The sequence below is a fragment of the Centrocercus urophasianus genome, unplaced genomic scaffold (assembly GCF_019232065.1).
Source record: "Centrocercus urophasianus isolate 14NV4802_14NV808 unplaced genomic scaffold, USGS_Curo_1.0 seq_42, whole genome shotgun sequence".
Lineage (NCBI taxonomy): Eukaryota > Metazoa > Chordata > Aves > Galliformes > Phasianidae > Centrocercus > Centrocercus urophasianus.
In genome coordinates, this window is record NW_024885000.1 from 1,465,209 (window position 1) to 1,485,437 (window position 20,229).

General features: G+C 47.4%; 2 protein-coding genes across 2 annotated transcripts; both read left to right on the forward strand.

Moving 5' to 3' along the window:
* The first annotated feature begins 120 nt into the window (after positions 1–120).
* On the forward strand, positions 121–6,421 carry NRAS (NRAS proto-oncogene, GTPase). Its single transcript, XM_042833758.1, has 5 exons — positions 121–269; positions 533–711; positions 1,122–1,281; positions 1,494–1,617; positions 2,285–6,421. The coding sequence occupies exons 1-4, from the start codon at positions 159–161 to the stop codon at positions 1,611–1,613; spliced, it is 570 nt and encodes a 189-aa protein (XP_042689692.1). The 5' UTR covers positions 121–158; the 3' UTR covers positions 1,614–1,617; positions 2,285–6,421.
* Positions 6,422–13,208: 6,787 nt separating this feature from the next.
* Positions 13,209–20,185, forward strand: AMPD1 (adenosine monophosphate deaminase 1). Its single transcript, XM_042833674.1, has 15 exons — positions 13,209–13,251; positions 13,585–13,759; positions 14,268–14,427; positions 15,467–15,629; positions 15,853–16,072; positions 16,574–16,703; positions 16,930–17,124; positions 17,285–17,416; positions 17,504–17,667; positions 17,797–17,923; positions 18,370–18,533; positions 18,874–18,994; positions 19,470–19,643; positions 19,779–19,889; positions 20,030–20,185. The coding sequence occupies exons 1-15, from the start codon at positions 13,209–13,211 to the stop codon at positions 20,183–20,185; spliced, it is 2,235 nt and encodes a 744-aa protein (XP_042689608.1).
* Positions 20,186–20,229: the final 44 nt, after the last annotated feature.

Genomic DNA, 20,229 nt, shown 5'->3' on the forward strand with positions numbered 1-20,229 from the left:
CCGGCGCTGAGTGATGACGACGCGCCGGGACCGGAAGCCGGAAGCTTTACAGAAGGGTGTTCCGCGTTCGCGGTGCGGGAGCGGTCAGTCGGGGTGGCGGGGCTGGGGCCGGCCGGGGCGGGCGGCTCCGCGCTCCGCGTTGGGCCGCTGGGAGGGCGATGACGGAATACAAGCTGGTGGTGGTGGGAGCTGGCGGCGTCGGGAAGAGCGCGTTGACCATCCAGCTCATCCAGAACCACTTCGTGGACGAGTACGACCCCACCATCGAGGTGAGCCCGGGGCTGATGCCGGAGCGGCGTCACCGCAGGGATCTGCGCTGCGAGCTGCGAGAAAAGAAAGTTTGGGGAGGGTTCGGGTAACGGCTCAGGCGCCGTGTGCCTCTGATAGGTACCGCTGGGTTTGGGGATTCCTCATTGTGTGAGGCGTGGGAACGGAAAAGTTCTCTGAATTACAGCCCCCCCAAACGCAGTCAGGCGTGGGAAGGAGCAGCAGCTTGTCTGAATCGCCTTTGATTTGTTTGTGTTTTCTGCAGGATTCGTACAGAAAGCAGGTTGTCATTGATGGAGAGACGTGCTTGTTAGATATTCTGGACACTGCAGGACAGGAAGAATACAGTGCTATGCGAGATCAGTACATGAGAACTGGGGAAGGATTCCTGTGTGTGTTTGCCATTAACAACAGTAAATCATTCGCTGATATTAACCTTTACAGGTACTGTCTGAGTCTTTGCTCTGAGGAGAAAAGACTGGAAAAGGCATTGTGTATTTTTGTTAGCCAAAGCAAAGACTAAATAAGAGGAAAACATTAAATCTGTTTTGTTCCAAAAGGTTTTTCAAGCTGTTCTGGACCTGTGTGTTACTTGTCAGGGGAAAGAGGGGCAGCTGTCTGGGTTAATAACTGACATACAGAATGTGTGGGAATATGGTGAGGGCCAAAACGCACAGAGCAGAGTTGTGTGTGGTATACAAGATAAGGCTGTACCGAGTTATTAGAAGTACAACTGTAGATCAGAGCCCATGCTGTCCTGTCCAGCTTCAGTATATATAATTTTTTATTCTTTGAAATAAAACAGCCATTATTTGCAGGTAATAATTCATGTTTCTTTATTTTTAATTTCTAAGAGAGCAAATCAAGAGAGTGAAAGATTCAGACGATGTGCCGATGGTGCTGGTTGGGAATAAGTGTGATTTGCCCACGAGGACAGTAGACACAAAACAGGCTCAAGAATTAGCAAAAAGTTATGGCATTCCCTTCATAGAGACATCAGCTAAAACGAGACAGGTAAGATGTCTCTGTTCTTTGGTTGTACAATAAATGAAGAATGGTTTATCTCTTTCCCGTGTTCTTTTATCGTTAGCTGTAGCAATAAACACTCCTAAATCAATTTGAAATTTTCAGCTTTTGATTTAATATAAAAATATATATTTGCCACGGGATCCATGTGATCTTGTGAGATTGGGGATGAATGCTTCATGTGAATCATTTGCGTTCAGGGTGTGGAAGATGCATTTTACACACTGGTGAGAGAGATTCGGCAGTACCGGATGAAAAAGCTCAACAGCAATGAAGACGGGAATCAAGGCTGTATGGGGTTGTCTTGCATTGTGATGTGATAAGGTGAGCTGTACTTTTTTCCTCAAGTCTTGTGTGTCTTTCAGCTGTTGATAAGCACAGCTCTGAAATATGAGCTGCTGTAGGTTAATTTTCTTACAACCCATTGATCCCCAGAGGTTTGGAGCCAATAATTAATTACTTCTGCAGTTGTTGTTGTTTTTTTCCTTTGGTGAGTAGATGGCAAAGCTTGAGGAAAATGTGTTAAGAAATTCTTTTGACAGCCACCTTTTGGCTGTAGCCTGGATTTTGCCTGAACTGGTAAGAGTGGGATTCTTCTGTATCAATCTACTTGGTGTCTCCTTCCTTTGGGAATCAATGCTTTTTTCCTTTTTAACTATTTAAAGATGGTGTAATTTCTGTCTTGTGCACAAGAAACATCTGAGCCAGAAAGGGGAGTGTGCACAGTGCTGCAGTCAGAATTTGCTGGGAAGTGATGACCTTTCTGACAGCTTATCTTGAGCTGTTTACCTGGGGAACATGGACTATGTGGTGATTAACCAAATAAAATAATGTGGGTCCTGAAACTTATGAGCTCCAGGTGGGTGAGAGTGCTTACAATGATGTCACTCATCAGTGTACAAAGAGGAGACCGGTCCAGGACTTGTACTGTGCACTGCATACCTACAGCAAATTAGTGAAGAAGCTAATTAGAGATATCTTTCTGTTCCAGATGCCAGGTTCAGATGTAGCTGCTGGACAAGTCTCAACGCTACTGTATTGTGTCTCATGCTGATGCCCTGCAGTATTTTGGTGCCAGTGACCAGACTCTTGGTACCAATTAATTAGCACAGGATCCTTTTCTGTGCTCCATCTGAAGAAAACATCTCTGGTATCTACCTCCTTGCTCAGCTCACAGAGCAGTCATATCTCTTGGTGTACTGGGATTCTTTTCTAGCTGTGCTGTCTGGGTTTGTTCAAGAAGAAAACCAGTCACAAGAAAAGTGAATTACAGAGACTAAATGCTGTGAAAAAGATCACACTTTACCTCCAGAGTAAAAGCTAGAAGTGGCGTTTGACCCCTTTGCATTGGATTCAGATTTGCGGTGTTGTCAGAGGAGTGGCAGGAATAATTTTGCCATTACAAAGGTTTCTGTCACCAGTCGGATTGATGTCTGCTGTCTGTGCACCCAGTGTATCTGCAACATCTGCATTGTGCCAGGAGTATCACTTCACTGATTAACTGATCCTTTATTTTTCTGTAATAAAAAGGAGATATCTTCGCTAACTTAAGTGCCTGTTTGCTCGCAAGGTTGGAGGTTGAGAGCTGTTCCCTTGGGCTGAGGAAAACCCCAAGGATGAATTTCTTGGGTGCTCATTGTCTTGAGCAGGCAAGTTTTGTGCGGGTGATCTCTTTTCATGGTAAGATGCTAAAATGGGAGTTTGTAGTCTGGAAGATCGATCAGGTGTTTGTGAGACTCTTCAATTAGGGAGAGAAGTGTAAACTACGCCAGTTCTTGATCAATCAGAATGCTTCCACCCACCTCTGTGTGTGGAACTGTGTATGTTCTGTTTTGGTTTTCTACAGCATTTGGATCTCTTTCAGGTTGGACCAAATTAGTGACCTGTTCATTTTAACATAACTGCCAATATTTATAGACAATTTCTTACGGACCAATAATGAATTTAGAAACTGGAGGTTACTTTGGGCAGCTGTTCTTCAACTCTGTCTGTAACTTGCAAGTTATTCTGAGTTATTTTCTGCAGAGCCTCCTTCCTTATCAGGGGAGGAGCCTGGGAGTTGAGGTTGACTATAATTGGGTCAATGGTTGTCACAGACTTCAGGTGTCCAGACTGAGTGGAAGAGGCACTGAGCTGACTTCTAATTGCAGCATCCTTGCAAAATGAGGAAGGGAGTTCAGTGATGTCTGCTCTGGAGATGTATGATACACTGATAGCAGTTCTGGGTTTGTTGTAACAGCCTCAAAGTAGGACTGAAGTGCTGTGTGAGCTGTGTGACTTCTTCCTAGAGCACAGCACTGCCCCCCGTATGGTTGGGACGTGCAGGTGAGACCAGAACCCACCGGGGTTCCTTGGTGTACCTTGGCCTTCTCAGTTCTTGTGCCAGTGATGCTGGGTTCTGTTCTGTGGTGTCAGACAGCGTCGTATAGCAAAGCTGAATTCCCTGTTAGTCTGGTGAGAGAATAATGAGCCTTCAGCCAACAGAGGGAGCGTTCAATCTGCTGGAGCAGTGCGAGCTGTAGACGCGACAAGAGGCGTAATTTCAGTTTGTTGCAGTCAGGTTCCTGTATTTTCAAAACTGAAATCAGAAATAAGGAAATATTGAGAAAATAAACTGTTGCTTTTAATGCTCTTTTCTCCACTAATTGTACTCCTGATTTTCTTCTTGGGATGCGGAGGATTGATCCGTGTAACTTTATCTGTGATGCTCCAGATAAGTGTTTTAGAATTCATTTTATCCTTGAATGATGGAAATGAAAAGAATTTAACAAATATTTTTACATAAAACATGGTTTTCCAGTGACCTACTGAGTGGTGGGAAGCATTATGGGATAGCAGCACCTGTGACTCGAGCTAATTTGAAGGCAATCTCTTGCCTGCAGGTTAAATGGGACAGAATCACGATCACTGTGAGCTGTGTGTGGTCAGCAAGCAGTCTGTGGGTTTTTCTTACTGTGTTCTTTTTGTCTGTCTTAACTTGGTGCAGGAAGAGTTCCTCGTGACAGCATTCTTTGAGGTGTGTCAGCAGGAGCTGACTTTGCTCCTTGAGCTGTGATGTACTGTTGTCCACTTAATGGAATTACGGAAAGAAACAGCTGCTGGGAGCCACATCTGGTCACCTACATTCAGTGTTTTGGGAAGCTGTCAGTGTGGAGTTTGCATTGTGTTTGAATGCTGAGTTCGTGGTGGGTCTGTTACGCTTCTGGATGATTTGGGGAAATGTGGAGCTGCTTCCCTGGCAGACAGGAGCAGCTCAGGGTGCTGCTGCCTATGGCTGTGGGAAATCTCACAGTTGGTGTTTGAACAGTGGCCAAATTTGCCAATTAAAAATACATTTTGTAGGGAGATTTGTCATAACTTTCTACTTTGTGTGGCACGCTCTGCTTTCTGAAAACATACTAGCCATAACTCAAAAGTTGTGAATCCTCAGAATAATACAGGAGCTGGCAATTGTGTCTGCTTTCTCTTTGATGTGTTCTGTTTCTCTTAGGTTGGATAAAGCTTTAAAAAGGAAGGAGCCCTGGTGAGGGTTGGTTGGTGTGCATTTCATTTTTGGAACCAGAGAGGAATTTGCATCAACTTTCAGGATGCTGCAGAGCTCACTTGTACAGGTGGTGCTCCAATCTGTGTTTTGGGGTCAAATCTAGAGAGTGATTTTGCAAAATCAGATTTTGTGCCCATCGTGAGCATGAAGTGAATGGTTGTACCTGGTTTCTGGTTGCATACACGCATACAGACACGCCTGTATGTGGGTAGTTTGAGTCAGTCAAGGTTGCTGTCAGTACCTAAAGCAGAATGCACCGCATAATGCATGCAGGCAGAAGTCCTATCTTAGGAGCCATCTCTTCATGGGTTTGGCTTTATATAGGCAGTATTTTTAAACAGAATATCTGAAGCGCTTTCTGGAGTTCTCTGGTAATGCAGTGGCACCTCTTTGGATGAAGGAAGATGTGTTTGAGGAGCACGTGAGCAGATTTGCTACTCTAGCAGAGAGGTTTTGGTGACTGTGGAAAAGGTTTTGTGTCCTGGATCTGTGTGTGCTCTTGGTGAGCTGCAGTCCATGACAGGGTGCAGCCAGGTGAGAAGGAAACCTGGCCATCCCACGCTTGAGCACCGCTCCGCCTCAGTACTTGCACCAGATGTGCCCTTTCAGTCAAGGTGCTCTGATCTCTTAGAGCTTCCTGTAGTTTAAGATGCCACTCGTTCTACAGCTTGCTCGGTTAATGTCTGTTGGTGGCGTTGAGTTGGATGTTTGTGTGGCAGGAAGGAGCAGAGTGTGATGCGCTTCTGTAACCAGGACGTAACTGGAGTGGTTGGCAGATAGAAAATGCAGCTGTTCCTTTAAAGCAAGCAGAATGTGGACGGTCAGCCAAACTGCCCTGGCTTTGGTGGGAACTTCACTGCAGGAGGACCAAACCCCAAGAAGCTTTGGAATATTTGTTTAGAAGATAAGCACAGATGGTTTTGCACAAGGCAGCTCCTCATAGTGGTGATTTTGTACATTTAGTCCAAATGTTCTCATGTAGATTTAGCAGCACCACACTGTGTCCGTGCCCATCTAACCTCGCTATCCTAAGGAGAACAGACCCTAAACAACCTTGTTCAAAAACTACCAGTGCAAATAACTGAACTAAATATTTGTTACTGCTGACTGGGAGCAGCTGTTGGAGTGTAGCATTGTGGCTTGTTAATGTGAGCCCCAGCTCCATGGTCTGATTAAAAACAAAAAACAACCACAAACATTGCTCAGCTTTTGTTCTTAGTGTCATCAGAAAGACTTGAATAGTGATGGTAATGCTTATGTAGACGTGTCTTGTGAGTGCACTTCAGTGATTTAGAAAGAACTGGATTTCAAGCAACTTTGGACCTGTGGCGGGAGGGAGGTTAATGAAGGTTTGAATCACATTCTAATTCTGTGTCCTTCACTACTCCACAAGCCTCAATCCTAGACAGCATCCAGGATAGCTGGAACTGTTGAGATCTGGACTTTTTTTTTTATCCAAGGGCTAACTTGTTGTAACTTGATATAATTATCTGCTTTCAGAAATGCATCTCTGTTGGTTTGAATTGAAGTAAATTATTTTGCTTCCTAAATAACTTTTTTAAAGAATAAACTCTGTGAATTCTTTGGTTGTCTCTTTTATGGCAGTGGTCTGGAGCAAGATCACACAGCTGGCTTACAGAGAGCTCAGCACACACTTCACTTGGTGCTCCATGAGTGAAATCAGCTATCGAGGTATTTCTGTGCCCACTGCCCTCTGTTGGGTTTTCAAGTTGTGAATCTCACTCTTCTGAAGTAGTGCCCTGTTGGTTCTCCTGCACAAGGAGTACTGAACCACTCAGTAAATGTGCTTTAGGTACATTGCTCCTAAACATGATGGCAGACCTCTGGGATCCAAAGTCCAATCTGTTTTCTGTGTAAGGAACTAAAAAATAGACTTTCAATAACAGAAGAGCTCCCCAAACCACAGTGCAGCTATGGTGAAGCATTTCAAAATAAAGGTGGCAAATCATACTGGTGAGCTTCAGCTTTTCAGCTCCCTTTGCCTCTGGTGGCTCATTTTTGCACATGCAAGAGAGTTGGAGCCTGGAGATGTGTAGGGTGGGATGGAGGCATTCTGCCTTCTGCTGCAGGGAAGCACAGTCCTGCAGCCTGTGTGTCACAGCCCAGAGCTGTGAATTGCAGACGTTCAGCCTCGAGTCTGCAGGATCTTTTTTTCCTGGGCAGCAGATCCTCCCTGCTGTTCTCACTGAACATTGCAGCCATTCTCACCATCTGCAGCATCACAGGAATTCTACCTCGGCCCTGAGGTTATCTGCTATTTCCATAAATAAAGGTGAGTGGCTTTTGTAGTCTTGTGTGCGTTTGGGTTTTTTTTTCCTTTCTTCTTCCTTCCCTGAGAAGAACAGAGAAACATCGCCAGCTGTGAGCATCGCCTGCTGCAGTGCTTGGGGAAAGTCATTGCACATCCTGGCATGAGGTCTGCAGCCTGAGGAAAAGTAAAGCAACAGGGGCTGCCCTGCAAAGGAGAAATGAAGGCTCATAACCTGCTGAGGGCCAGGATGTAAAATTTACCTTTTTAAGGCACTCCTCACATTGCCAGAAAGATCCCCTTCTCTTGATCCAAGGAAGTTTGCTCTATGCTGTGTATAAACCTCCTTGTATTGCAGATCCTGTTCCAAAGGGAGAGATTTAGAATCACAGCACAGACAGATGCTTAAAAGCAAGGCTGTTCTGGGCTTGTTAGGGCAATTTTCCCTCCTGTATAACTGTAATCTGCAGCAATTTGCTCCTAGAAAGTGATTCAGATCTTGACAAAGGGCGCATTGATCTTCATTTCATTCTGGAGCAGGGGATGATTGAAGTGGTCCTGGAAAAATATGGGGGGGATGAACAGGAGCAATGTGAGACAAGAAGAACCTTCTGTGGGTCTCCTCAATGCAAGCTGCCATTAACAGGTCACAGGTGTAACAGCAAGGAGTGCATTTGTGAGTTTTCGTGTTCAGTTCCTGCAGGAGTACCAACAGGGGACTGTAGATGACTTTCTAGCAAGGCTTGGCCGTAGGCTTTTTGGGCAGCTGTGAGGTATATCTGCTTCATGAGGCAGATGGGAGGCAGATCTTTGCCAAGTTCCCCAAGCTGCCAAGTTCCTGGCATGTTTGGCAATCGTGCTTTGAGTAGACCTAGGCAGAATGAAGGCAGCTCAGAGAGAAGCGCATTTCTTTCAGAATGCACTGAAAGTCTCTGTGCAAATCATTCATTTCCCAGCTGAAAACTGGGGAGAGGGCCTGCTTGCCTTCAGTCCTTCCACTTAAAGAGACTGTAGTTCTAACTTTAGCACATAGCCAACCTTTACTCATATTTCTATCATGAACCCGAACACTTTGACCCTGTGATTTAGACGGCTAAGGGATCAGAAGATCTCTTGAAGAAGATAACCTCTGCACCATAAAGGTTATTTTTGGTTTCAGATGTGAATCCTAAGGCCTTGACATGTCAAGAAAGGTTAGGGGCAGGTCTGAGCCCTGCGGGAGAGCAAACAAGCAGGAGTTTGCTCTTACTGGCCTTAAATGGAACAGCTGAACAACAGTGTGGTTTGGGGACTCACAAACTGATGCGTTGGTGACAAGATGAGTAATTAAGAAAGTGAAGACAAGCAAAAAGAGGTGAGATATTACACATCAAGACTTCCAGCATCCCAGTTTTGCCCTACTGCTTACACCTCTGCTTGCTGGGGGTGGAAACCAACTGAGATTCTTGAGGAATATCTAGCAAGTGGGACTAAAACTCCCTGAGTTCTGGAGGATTTTCTAATTGTAATCCAGTGTGGCTTGAAGCTATGCACATCAACTAGATTGCAGACCTTCTGAATGCTTTGGAAATCATCTCAGCTGAAATGCAGGGCAGAGGCTCAGCCCATCTGCCTTCACTGACTCGTGGTGCCACGAAGCTTCCCGTGCATCCCTGACCACAATCTGTGATTTGTGCCTTCTTTCTCACTCTTCCTCTCAGGCAGGTGATCCTTCCACTTACAGCAGCCTGCTTCTGGGACAGCACCTTCCCTGAGCTGTTCCTACAACATACAGCACAGAAGCCCTTACACACGTGTACCTCCAAGCAATGCTGTCCTGGCCGGGGGTGCAGGTTATTCTGTTCCCTTCTCTGTTGTGAACAAAATCACCTCTTAAATCATCAGTGAAAATCTGTTAGAATGCAGCCTGAATGCTTTACTTACTCGTCCTGATCTTAATGTTGCTTATCATAACAAATAGGAAAAGATCCTGTTTCAAATCAAAACCATTTTATACTTCTGTTCTGTTTAGGCTTACATGCAGTACAAATTTTCTTCAGCTAGGAACTGTTTTCCAGGAAAAAAAAAAGGGAGGAGATCCTAAAAGATTTACCTGTGTGCTGGAAGGAATCTGCTAAAAACGAGTCATTAGGAGGGACTTCATAAATCCATTCCTGCTTTCCAAATCCAGGTCACTCTGGGTACCTTAGGGCAGTTTCTCATCACCCTTGGATTGTGCTAAATGCCGATCACCGCTAGAATAAACAAGACAAGCCTTGGTTATGGCTCACTGCATACAGAAACAGATGACACCCAGGCTTGCCAGCTGATGTAAATCACCTCACTACAATATAGTCTTATAAAGGCAGGTCCTGACCAACTCAGGAGCAGAAATCATACCTAACAGCTCCTTGTGCTTCCTTTATTTTTTTTATTTTTTTTATTATTATTTTCCCTCCTATTTCATCCCTCTGGGAAGATATGAGGACATCTGCGCAACTCCTGCAGGTGAAATCCACTCTTCCATGCAGACCCTTCTGAGGAAAAATCTGCTATGAATTCCTGGTTAGTAGTGGGAGCCCATCACGTGTTCCTACCTATCCCCACAGCTCCTGCTCCCATCAGCCGTGTGCCCTGAGGAGCTCCTCCTAATTGGTTCAGCACAGAAGACATCAGTTTTAGTCTCTCTTAAAAGGCTGACTTCCACATTCTCCCTTTATAAAGATGTAAGGGTCCTGAGCTGCGACAGTCTGGCCAGACAGTGGCCAAAACTTGACTAAATGTGAAATGAAAGCCTAATGGAAAAAAAAAAAGTTGAATTTGAGCCCTGGTTTCACCTGTTTCAGTGCAAGTGCTTGTGGCAGCACTTTAAATAGTCCTGCCGTTCATCTCCCTTCTCCTTTTAGAGGGGGAGAGTCTAATTACAGGGAAGGGAAAGCAGTAAAATCAGCGTTAGGCTGCCGAGCAGTCAGTCAGCAACTTGTGCTGGGTTACAGCAGGGTGTTACCTGGGGGTCTGCAAACTTGCTGCAAAGATGTCACAAGAGAAAATTCCAGGTAGGTCTGAAGGCAAGCAGCAAGACGGGGAGGCACAGGGCAGGTTTGTTAGCTGACAAGCTCTGAGATTTTGGTGCTGTGCTGTCTTTGCAGTCCAGGGATGCAGCTTTAGGGCCTGTGAGCATTTTTCTTGCTGCTTGGAGGCATTTTTTATAGTGAAGTAGAAAAAAAGGTTGTATTGTTTAAATCTTGCTCAGCTCATAGTGGGGAAAAACCTGTTATCCTTCCTGCAGTATCCTGATATAAAATGGCTGTAGAAGGGACCAAAGGGATTTCAGGAGTCTCCAGTCAACCTGAGTGCACTTAGAAGATGTTGGGTGCTGCAGTGCCCAGGGGGTGGGAAGCACAGGTTGGGTGCAGTAGGGTCAGCCAAGCCTTGCAGGGCAGTGCAGAAGGGTGCAACTGCTGTAACTGAACCCTGGAGAATCTCAGCACCTAATAGGTCTGAAAAGAGCATGTTTAGAATTGCAGTGCTCTGTTTTGCCACAGGTATATCCCAGTAAGTGAAGCTGGTGTTACAGCCTGGACCTGTGGCATCAATGGGAGCTTGACCTTCGTATGCGTATTTTTTATCCACTAAAGAAATGGAAGGTCAAACAGTGGGCATTTCTGGGATACTTGGTTTGCAAATCAATATGTGGAGTTCAAGTGCCAGGACTGGAAGCATCTGAACTGCAAATGTAGGCTGGATTTTGGAAAGTGAGCAGCTGGTGACTGCAAAGCCAGAGAGCTCCAGTGTGAATTTTCTGGGTCAGATAGCAAGGGCATAAGCAGCATCCTTAGTGCTGGTGCTGTCCTGAAAACCCAGAAGCGAAGATCTGAGGAGCTGCAATGTCTCAGCTATCTGATTCTGGTAGCAAATAAGTGGAGATGTGACAACAGGTGGCAGGAGATCAGGAGCGAAACTTAATATAATTGAATTGCTGTCCATCCTGAGCTTCATAAAGGATGGTGAGTCATGGACTGACAAATAAACAATGGTGAAGGAGCCTCAGAACTTTAAGTCACTGGATTTTAATTTAATTTAATTTTTATTCTATTTTTTGTTCAGGCTGGAGCAAGCTGTTTTGCCATCTTAACTTATTTCTATGCTTTTCTGCATTCCTACTCCTGAACACAGATGTAGGGGGAGACCTTTCAGGACAGCTGGGTCCTGTTAGATAACCAGGTATCCTGTAGGTGCTTTTAGTATTGATTGAGGTGATGTAGGTTCCAGAAAACTCTCTTCCCCTTGGAATAGGTGTAGGTAAATCTAGAGCTTCCTGCAAGGTAAACCTGAGCTCTGTGAGAGCCTCTGGTATCTGTAATGTGCTTTGTTTATGCATGTACTGCTGAAGCTATATCACAGAATATGAATACTGACCTTGCATCTTTATGATGTTAAGAATGAACAAGGACTTTTTTCACCCAGAGGGTGGTGAGGCACTGGAACAGGTTGCCCAAGGAGGCTGTGGATGCCCCATCCCTGCAGGCATTCAAGGCCAGGCTGGATGTGGCTCTGGGCAGCTGGTTGGGACCTGCACACAGCAGGGGGTTGGAACTGGATGAGCATTGTGGTTCTTTGCAACCCAGGCCATGCTGTGACTTCCTTTTGTAAGTGTAATGCTCTGCCTAGGTTTGTAGTTTACGATCACTTTTTAATCATGGGCATGACAATAAGGCAAAAAGGTTAAGATTTTTGGAGGGCTGATCAGCAACTGTTTTTATTCTGTTTCTGTTTCATCTCCAACAGCAGAAGACAAGCGTGAGTATGGTGGTGTTTTCCTACATGCTCTCCTGTGTTACTGTCAGAACATGATCGCTGGGAGCAGGCAGCAGTTACACGATCATGGCAATGTTTCTGCTGTTCAAGCACATGCTATTTCTCAGCAGTGCCAGTTGTGCCCCTCACTGTTTTATAGAATGGTTTCAGTCCTTTTGCTCCTTGGAACCTACTTTTGGTTAAATGTTGTTCTAGCACCCTCAAGCTTCTGTTTAGAGGAATATTTTCCTCTGTGGAGGAGGGAAAACATTCTGCATTTTCCCTGGCACCTATTCACACTTTGTTTTTTTTGTCTCTAAACAGAGATCTGACCCAAAATAACTCTTTCCAAATCAATCATGCTCCTAAAGGATTTAATCCAGGAGGGAACAGATTCAATGCTTCACATCCTTCATTCACACTGACACCCCCAGAATGGCATTCCTGCCTTTGCCTTCCTGCTTCCTATTTGCTCAGACCTCACGTGTCAGCAGCGACCCTTTACTGCTGAGACACCTGGTGTCCCCAGATCCCTGACACTGGGCAGTAATAAAACAAGTGCAAAGAATTGTGTGTAGAGGCCTGGTGGTGATGCTGCAACTTCACAACAACGGGCAAATCGTGCCACAGAAATGCTGCGCCTGTGACATTGCACTGCTGAGAAATGGACCTGGTGCTTGAATCTTTCCTGTGATTTATCATATAAGCAAGGAAAGGAAGCCTCTGTGTGGTGTTTCCTAACTAACCTGCTGCCAGGACCTTGGAACTGTAAACTCAGGGATTTGCTGTTGGTTTTTAATTTTTTTTCCCCATAAAACCCCATGAGAAGTTGTCTAGCTTCAGTGCTGAAAATCAATTCTAGGTCTGCCACATTTCTCTCATGCATGTCAGCCCTCCCTGCACTGGTCCTCATCTGCTGACCACAACATCCTGGAAGACATCTCAGTGGTGTGGTGCCATGTAGCTGACTTGCAGCATCAATATTCACCGTGCTTCATGCTGAGCTGCCAGAGAAACGTGCTTGATTTGTTCATATGCTGCTATGCAAACATACATTTTGAGATGTTCCCCAAAGAGGTCTTGTTTTATGTTGCTTTGCTGGCAGTATAAATGCTTCTAACGACCCTCTTCCTCCTGCTCCCTAGAATTCCAGCCAGCCTTTTGCCCATGGAGACTTCCATAGAGCCATATTGTTTGGTACTTCTGCAGCATGCTGGCTGTGATGGGCTGAGAGGAATCTAGGCCACAAATGGTTTCCTAGCCAGGAGCAATTCAGCTACAATGTGATGGCAGGAACTGTTTTGGCTGCTGGCTTTGTCCATCTCCATGTCCACCTGTCTTCATCTTGCCTGGATGCCTTGTGGAGCAAATGGGTCTTGGCCTTCCTGGAGCTGCAAGGGCTCTGCCAGTCTCCCTCTGTCTCCTATGTTCCCTTCCCTTCTTTCTGAGCTGTTTTGTGCTACTTGCACTGAAAACTGTGTTTACCTTTTCTGTTATGCTGGGAATGCTTAGATACCCCTGCAGCCTACAGCATGTGGCACAAGCTCTGTTAGGAGGGCACTCAGAGTCTTCCAGGCAGAGTGGAGGTGTTTTAAGGACATGAGAGTTGAGCTCTAAGCTGACTGCAGGAGGCATCTTTCTGTTAGGGTGGCTTGGAATTAGGAACCCACCTGACCCTGCAGCCTTCTCTTTCTCCTTGCAGAGATAGATGAGGCAACGCGCTCCTTCGCAGAGAAGGTCTTTGCCTCTGAAGTAAAAGATGAGACAACCAGGCAAGAGATCTCTCCTTTCGATGTGGAAGAGATCTGCCCCATTTCATGCCATGAAATGAGAACACACATGATGCTTCGGGAAAGTTCCTCCGCAGCACAAAAGCGGTGAGCAACAACCAGGGTGGTGGGGGCAGAGGGGAGGGGTGGTCTCAGCTCGTGCCCAGCCAGAGGTGGGAGAAAAGCAAGAGATTCATAAATCAAGGCCTGGGAAAAACAGCTCAGCACACCCGAGCCTGGTTACATCCTTGGTAATCCTACAGTATCTGTCAGGTGCTTCTGGGTTTCCTTTTCAAGTGTTTCTTCCACTGTTGGACAGAAAAACCCTTTTGTCCTGCTACCTCAGCACTGCCATTGCAATGGCCACAGGTATCTTGGAGAGGGAGACCTGGGGACCCCTCTGGAAAGGGGAGACTTCCAGGGACAGTGGCTGAAAATCCACATCTACTTTCATGTGCTTCATGTCTCTGCTCTTGGCAGCGTTCATTTAAGGTGCTCAGAAAGCAACAGAAAGATTATTGATGTTGCACACAGCTGGAAAGTGGCTGGTAAATGCCCCTGCCCTGTGTGCACCAAGGAGTTGGGGCTGCTTGCCTGAGGCTTTCCTTCCTGGCAGGAGGAAGCACATGCTCAGCCTGAAGACAATTGCACTGGCAATCCCTTTGGCTCAGAAGACCGGATTGTCCACTATTGATGAGGTCATCTCTACCTCCCCCCATTACCAATCGGTGCCTGACTTCCAGAGGGTACAGATCACAGGGGATTATGCCTCTGGGGTAGGTATTTCATGGCCATTCAACTTCCCTATGCGACTGCCACCTCATCTAGTCCTTGCTTGTCCCTCTCGAGTGCCCACTGTCACAGACATCCATGCAAGATGTGTGGAGGTAGTTTGTGCTTTCCAGCTCTACGTATGTCTTATAAGCATCTGATGATGTTCCTGCTGTATCCCCTGCAGGATCCTGAGCTGAATGCCTTAACAGGAGTCTCAGGGAGTGCTGTGTAGTTCCCATGGGATTCTCTGTACATGGAAAGGGAGGGTGATGCTCATTCTGTTGCACACAGCTGTGTCTGCCTGAGACCTGTGCACACAATGATTGAAGTTGCAAGGGGACCTCTGGATGTCCAACCCCTACACAGTCATCTAGAATGGGTTGGACAGCAGTGCTAGCACATCCTGAACCAATTCCTCTTTCTCCTCCTTTCTTCCACAGCCTCCTGCTGTATTTGTGCTGTTTGTGAGATGCTGCTGGCAGATCTGCTGGCAGATTGCTCAACCTGGGGTTTTACAGCAGAGGAGCAATTAGGGGAAACTGAAATTCCAACCAGCATGCAGCAGGCGCATTCCTTCTGCCGTGACTGCTTAGCTGCAACTGATGCAAGATACTCTGTCATGCTGCCCCAGTCTGGCCAATCTGTGCTGCCCAAAACACTTGTCTGTGCAGTAAATCAAATTCTTGACATATTGGGCTGGTATATGTTGCTCAGTTTCAGACTGGGCTCCAGAAATAGTATCCAGTCTTCTGCCCAGGCTTAGGTTCCATTTTGGTTCCAGCTACAGTATGAGGCGAGGAATGTAAGGAGTGGCAGCTAAATTTTGTTTGTTGTAGCATAAAGAACCTCCCTTTGCCATGTCTGGGACTTTGCCCATCATCCCTTCTTTGTCCTGCTCAGGCAGAACAATGGAAAGGAGAGGATAATCAAATATGTATCTTGCTGTAAACACGCTTGCACCCTTTAAGACTTGATGCACCAGTCTCTCTCAAGCAACTATGTTCCATCTGCGTGGTTACACCAACAGCAGCCCTGTTGCAGGTGACAGTGGAAGATTTTGAAGTTGTCTGCAAAGGCCTGTACCATGCCTTGTGCATCCGGGAGAAATACATGCAGAAGTCATTGCAGAGGTTTCCCAGGACCCCATCCCAGTACCTGCGTTCTATTGAAGGTGAAGTCTGGAGGGCAAGTGATGCTGGCCCAGGTATGTTTAAGCACCTGCAGAGTTTTGTCCCCTGGCTTCAAATTGGGATGACGAGGTGTCAGAAAAGAGTTGCACAGTGCTCCATGGGGAGATTGCCTGCCTGGGACTCCTCACTGTTGGTGCTTGGGCTGTGCCTGTCCTCTGCTGGGGGTGGAGGAGCATAGCAGGCTTGTGGGGTTTTGGCAGACAGCCACAGCCCCATAGTATTTTCCCTTTGGTGCAGTTTTCACCCCGCCAGTGAAGGATGGACAGGATCCCTTTGAAACTGGGAATCTCCCTGAGGACCTGGGTTACCATGTCCAGATGAAGGATGGGATCGTTTACATCTATAGTGACAAGGCAGCAGCTGGAAGAAATGAGCCAAAGGACCTGCCTTACCCCAACCTCAAGCGTTTTGTTGATGACATGGATTTCCTCTTGGCCCTGATTGCACAGGGGCCTGTGTAAGTGCTCAGCCTGAGGCAATCAAACCGGTACGGCCTCAGCAGGCAGAGGGAGGACCAGGGCAGAGCCATGGTTGCCCCTTCTTCCTGAAAGGAGGGAGGGACCTGCTCACAGTAGCCAGAAACCCAAATGGGAAGATTCTGCCAGCTCTGTACCCTTTTGGTAGGGGGCTTGGAGGGGCAGTGTTGAGGGATAGCCTCAGAATCCCACTTTGCCATACCAACAGCCTGCTGGCTACTTAAGTGTCCTTGGTCCTTCTCAGCCATCTTGGTTGGGGTTTTGAGCAAAGTCAGTGTTAGGGTTGTCAGGGGTTGAAGACACCTCCTGTGGGTACGCTCCTACCTGGCAAGGCCTTCCTGCAGAGCTCTGTGACACAGCCTGAAGCAGCACCACGGGGAGGCAGGCCAAGGCAGTGTGAGCTCCTCCAGTTGGGGTGACAGCTCAACCCCCATGCGTTCGACTCTGTGCCCAGACACTCTTCCGCCCTTTTCTTTTTCCAGTAAGACCTACAGTCATCGACGCCTGAAGTTCCTCTCATACAAGTTCCAAGTGCACGAAATGCTAAATGAGATGGAGGAGATGAAAGAGCTGAAGAACAACCCTCATCGGGATTTCTACAATTGCCGTAAGGTAAATGGCAAGGCTCACAGCCCTAGAAACCCTGCAGCTGAGCTCTCTTGGTAATTGCTGCTCTCTAAGAAATGTGGATATTGGGGTCAAGGTCTGGGACGCTTGCTAATGGGAACATGGCTGAGTTATGTTCCTTACACAATTTGGGTTCAGCTAAGGGATATGTGATGTTGTTACCCGAGCAGCACCATCTTGAAGCTGGAGAGCTGTTGCTTTGCCTTCTCAGGTGGATACACACATCCATGCTGCAGCCTGCATGAACCAGAAGCACCTTCTGCGTTTCATCAAGAAGTCGTACCTTGTGGATGCTGACCGTGTCGTTTACGATGCCAAAGGTGAAAAGCTCACTCTGAAACAACTTTTTCAGAAGCTCAATCTGCACCCATATGACTTGACAGTGGACTCCCTGGATGTCCATGCTGTAAGTGGCAGGGCACACACTGTGCATGTTGGCATTCATGGTAGGGCATGGCAGCTCCTGACTTTCCCATTCTGGCTTCTGTGGATCAGCCCCTGCCCAGCTGATATGCCTGGACTCAGCATGTATTTACAGGATTTGCCCCTTGTCATCTCTACTCCAGGGGCGTCAGACGTTTCAGCGCTTTGACAAATTCAATGCTAAGTACAACCCTGTGGGTGCCAGTGAACTGCGTGACCTCTACCTGAAGACAGAAAACGCCATCAATGGTGAATACTTTGCTACCATCATTAAGGTATGAACACAGGGCAGGAGAAAGTCGTGGGGCTGCTGCACTCAGGATAGAGGATACTTGTGTACTGTCTGTTTTCTCGGTTCCTAGGAGGTTGGCTCTGATCTGGAGGATGCCAAGTACCAGCATGCGGAGCCTCGCCTCTCAATCTATGGGCGATCAGCTGAGGAGTGGCCCAAGCTGGCCAACTGGTTCTACAGACACCGGGTCTACTCCCCCAATATGAAGTGGATGATCCAAGTACCCAGGATTTAGTATGTGCTGTGGTTCTCACAGACACTCTGCCTTATAGTGCATCACACCTTATTCTTAACCCAAAAGGAATTATGGGAACAGTGAGCCATGTTCCTCTGATGGTGATTAATCTTTGTGTCTGTCTGCAGTGATGTGTTCAGATCTCGGAATTTCCTCCCACACTTTGGGAAGATGCTGGAAAATATCTTTGTTCCTGTGTTTGAGGCAACTGTCAATCCTCAAGCCCACAAAGAGCTGAGTGTCTTTCTACGCCACGTGAGTGTCACCTCATGGTGCTGTCAGGGTCTGGTGAGCCCTGGATGTTCCTGTTTGTGCACATGAAATAGGACATCAGCTCTCACTCAGAAAATATCGTCAGTGGGATTGTGGCTATTCTGCCATTTTCTGGGAAGGGGATGTGAGTCCACAAGTGCTGAAAGGGAGGGATCAGTCACCCTGGGCTGCTGTGGGACTGTGAGAAATGCTGTCCCTTTAACTCCTGGATAAACAGTTTGATTTAAGCTTTCTTTCAACCCACTGATAGAGCCAGGGGGTTCATGGGGTCTACAACCTTGCTCCTGACTCTGCTCCTGGGTAGGGCAGGGGTGTGGGCTACAGCCAAGGTAAGGTAAGCTGCAGTGGGGCAAAGTGAGGCAGCTGACCTGGCCATGATGATGGGAGGAGCTTTGAGATGCAGCTTCTTTTGTTATTTTGCCAAGCAGATCACTGGTTTTGACAGCGTGGATGATGAATCCAAGCACAGCGGACACATGTTCTCCACTAAAAGTCCAAAGCCAGAGCAGTGGACTTCTGCAAAGAACCCATCCTATACCTACTATGTATACTATATGTATGCCAACATCCTGGTGCTTAACAACCTGCGCAGGTGAGGCCCCAGATCTGCTAAAGGACACACCTGATGGGCTGGCAGAAGTCAGCTTGGGCTCTTCTTGCTCTGCAACTGGTGTAGTTTGGAGCTTCTTGTCCCAGTCCGATTTCCCAGCATTCATCAATAGGAAGTGTGATCAAATGGGGTGAAAACTTTAGGACTGCAGAAATGCATCTCTTGTGTACGGAGGCGAAGAAAGAGTACAAGTTAGGTCAAGCTGGCTCCTTGGGGAACACACTGATAGGGGCTGAGCTGGATCTGAAGTAGGGAAATCTTGCATCATGTTCCATATAACCCTACTGCTTACCTGCTCTGAGTCATCCTTCTGTGTGTTTAGGCAGCGAGGTATGAACACGTTCCTCTTCCGTCCACACTGTGGGGAAGCTGGGGCCATCACACACCTGCTTGCAGCCTTCATGACAGCAGATAACATCTCCCATGGTCTCAACCTCAAGAAGGTGAGTGGAGTAGTCTGCCACAGAGCAGTGAAGTGGCAGAGAAGGAGAACATGCTCACAGCTGACCTCTGCTGTAGCTGATAGTTCATCATGCCTTACACAGACAGCCTGGCTTCTAGCAAACAATATGCGACTCCTTGGGTTTCCCAGGCATTTTTGTGGCCACAATTGGGAAACATATTCATACTTCCAAAGGGTTTAACATCACAGACCTATCATTTTTATAAATATGTCTCATTGGAGTTGAAGTCTGCATGACTTCAGACCTCAACTCGCTTGGTCTCTCATGCTCCAGGTGGGCCCTGGAGAACTCCTAGCTTGCCTACACAACTTCGACCTTTATGGGTGCTGACCTTTATGAGAGCAGCAGTGTATTTTCTGGCTGTGGGACTGGGTTGATCTGAGTTGTGAGCCTGAAGAGGTGGAGGTCACAGCAGCTTTATCCCTACATCTGGCAATTCTTCTCTCCATTGCAGAGCCCAGTGCTGCAGTATCTGTACTTCCTTGCCCAAATTCCCATCGCTATGTCCCCCCTCAGCAACAACAGCCTCTTCCTGGAGTACGCAAAGAATCCGTTGCTTGACTTCCACCAGAAGGGCCTTATGGTGTCCCTTTCTACAGATGACCCCATGCAGTTTCATTACACCAAGGTGCTGTGTGGGCCTCGTTTGTCACAGCAGCAGTGGCAGAGGGTGGGGTGTGCTGGGGGCAGCACGTTTACAGGGCAGCTGTGTGGGCTACGCAGGCAGAAGCTGCCCGGCTTCTAAAGCAACCTTTGGCTACAGGAGCCCCTGATGGAGGAGTATGCCATCGCTGCCCAGGTCTTCAAACTTAGCACCTGTGACATATGCGAGATTGCCAGGAACAGCGTGCTGCAGTGTGGCCTGTCCCACGAGGTGGGTGCCCAGGGAGGGCCGGGTAGCAGAGTGGGCCAGCAGAGCCATGGGCACCTCTCTGCACTGCAGCTCCTGCATCTGTGCCGGTGCTGCCGGCAGGGGCCTGGGAGAACCCCTACCCCTGTGCTTGTACGTGGCAGGAGAAAGCCAAGTTCCTGGGTGAGAACTACCAGGAGGAGGGGCCCCATGGAAACGACGTCCGGAAGACCAACGTGGCTCAGATCCGCATGGCCTATCGCTACGAGACGTGGTGTTACGAGCTCAACCTCATCGCGGAGGGCCTGAAAGCCGAGTAGCGCGCAGTACGGGCGGACTCCTGGGCGCGGCTAAGCCCGCCGCC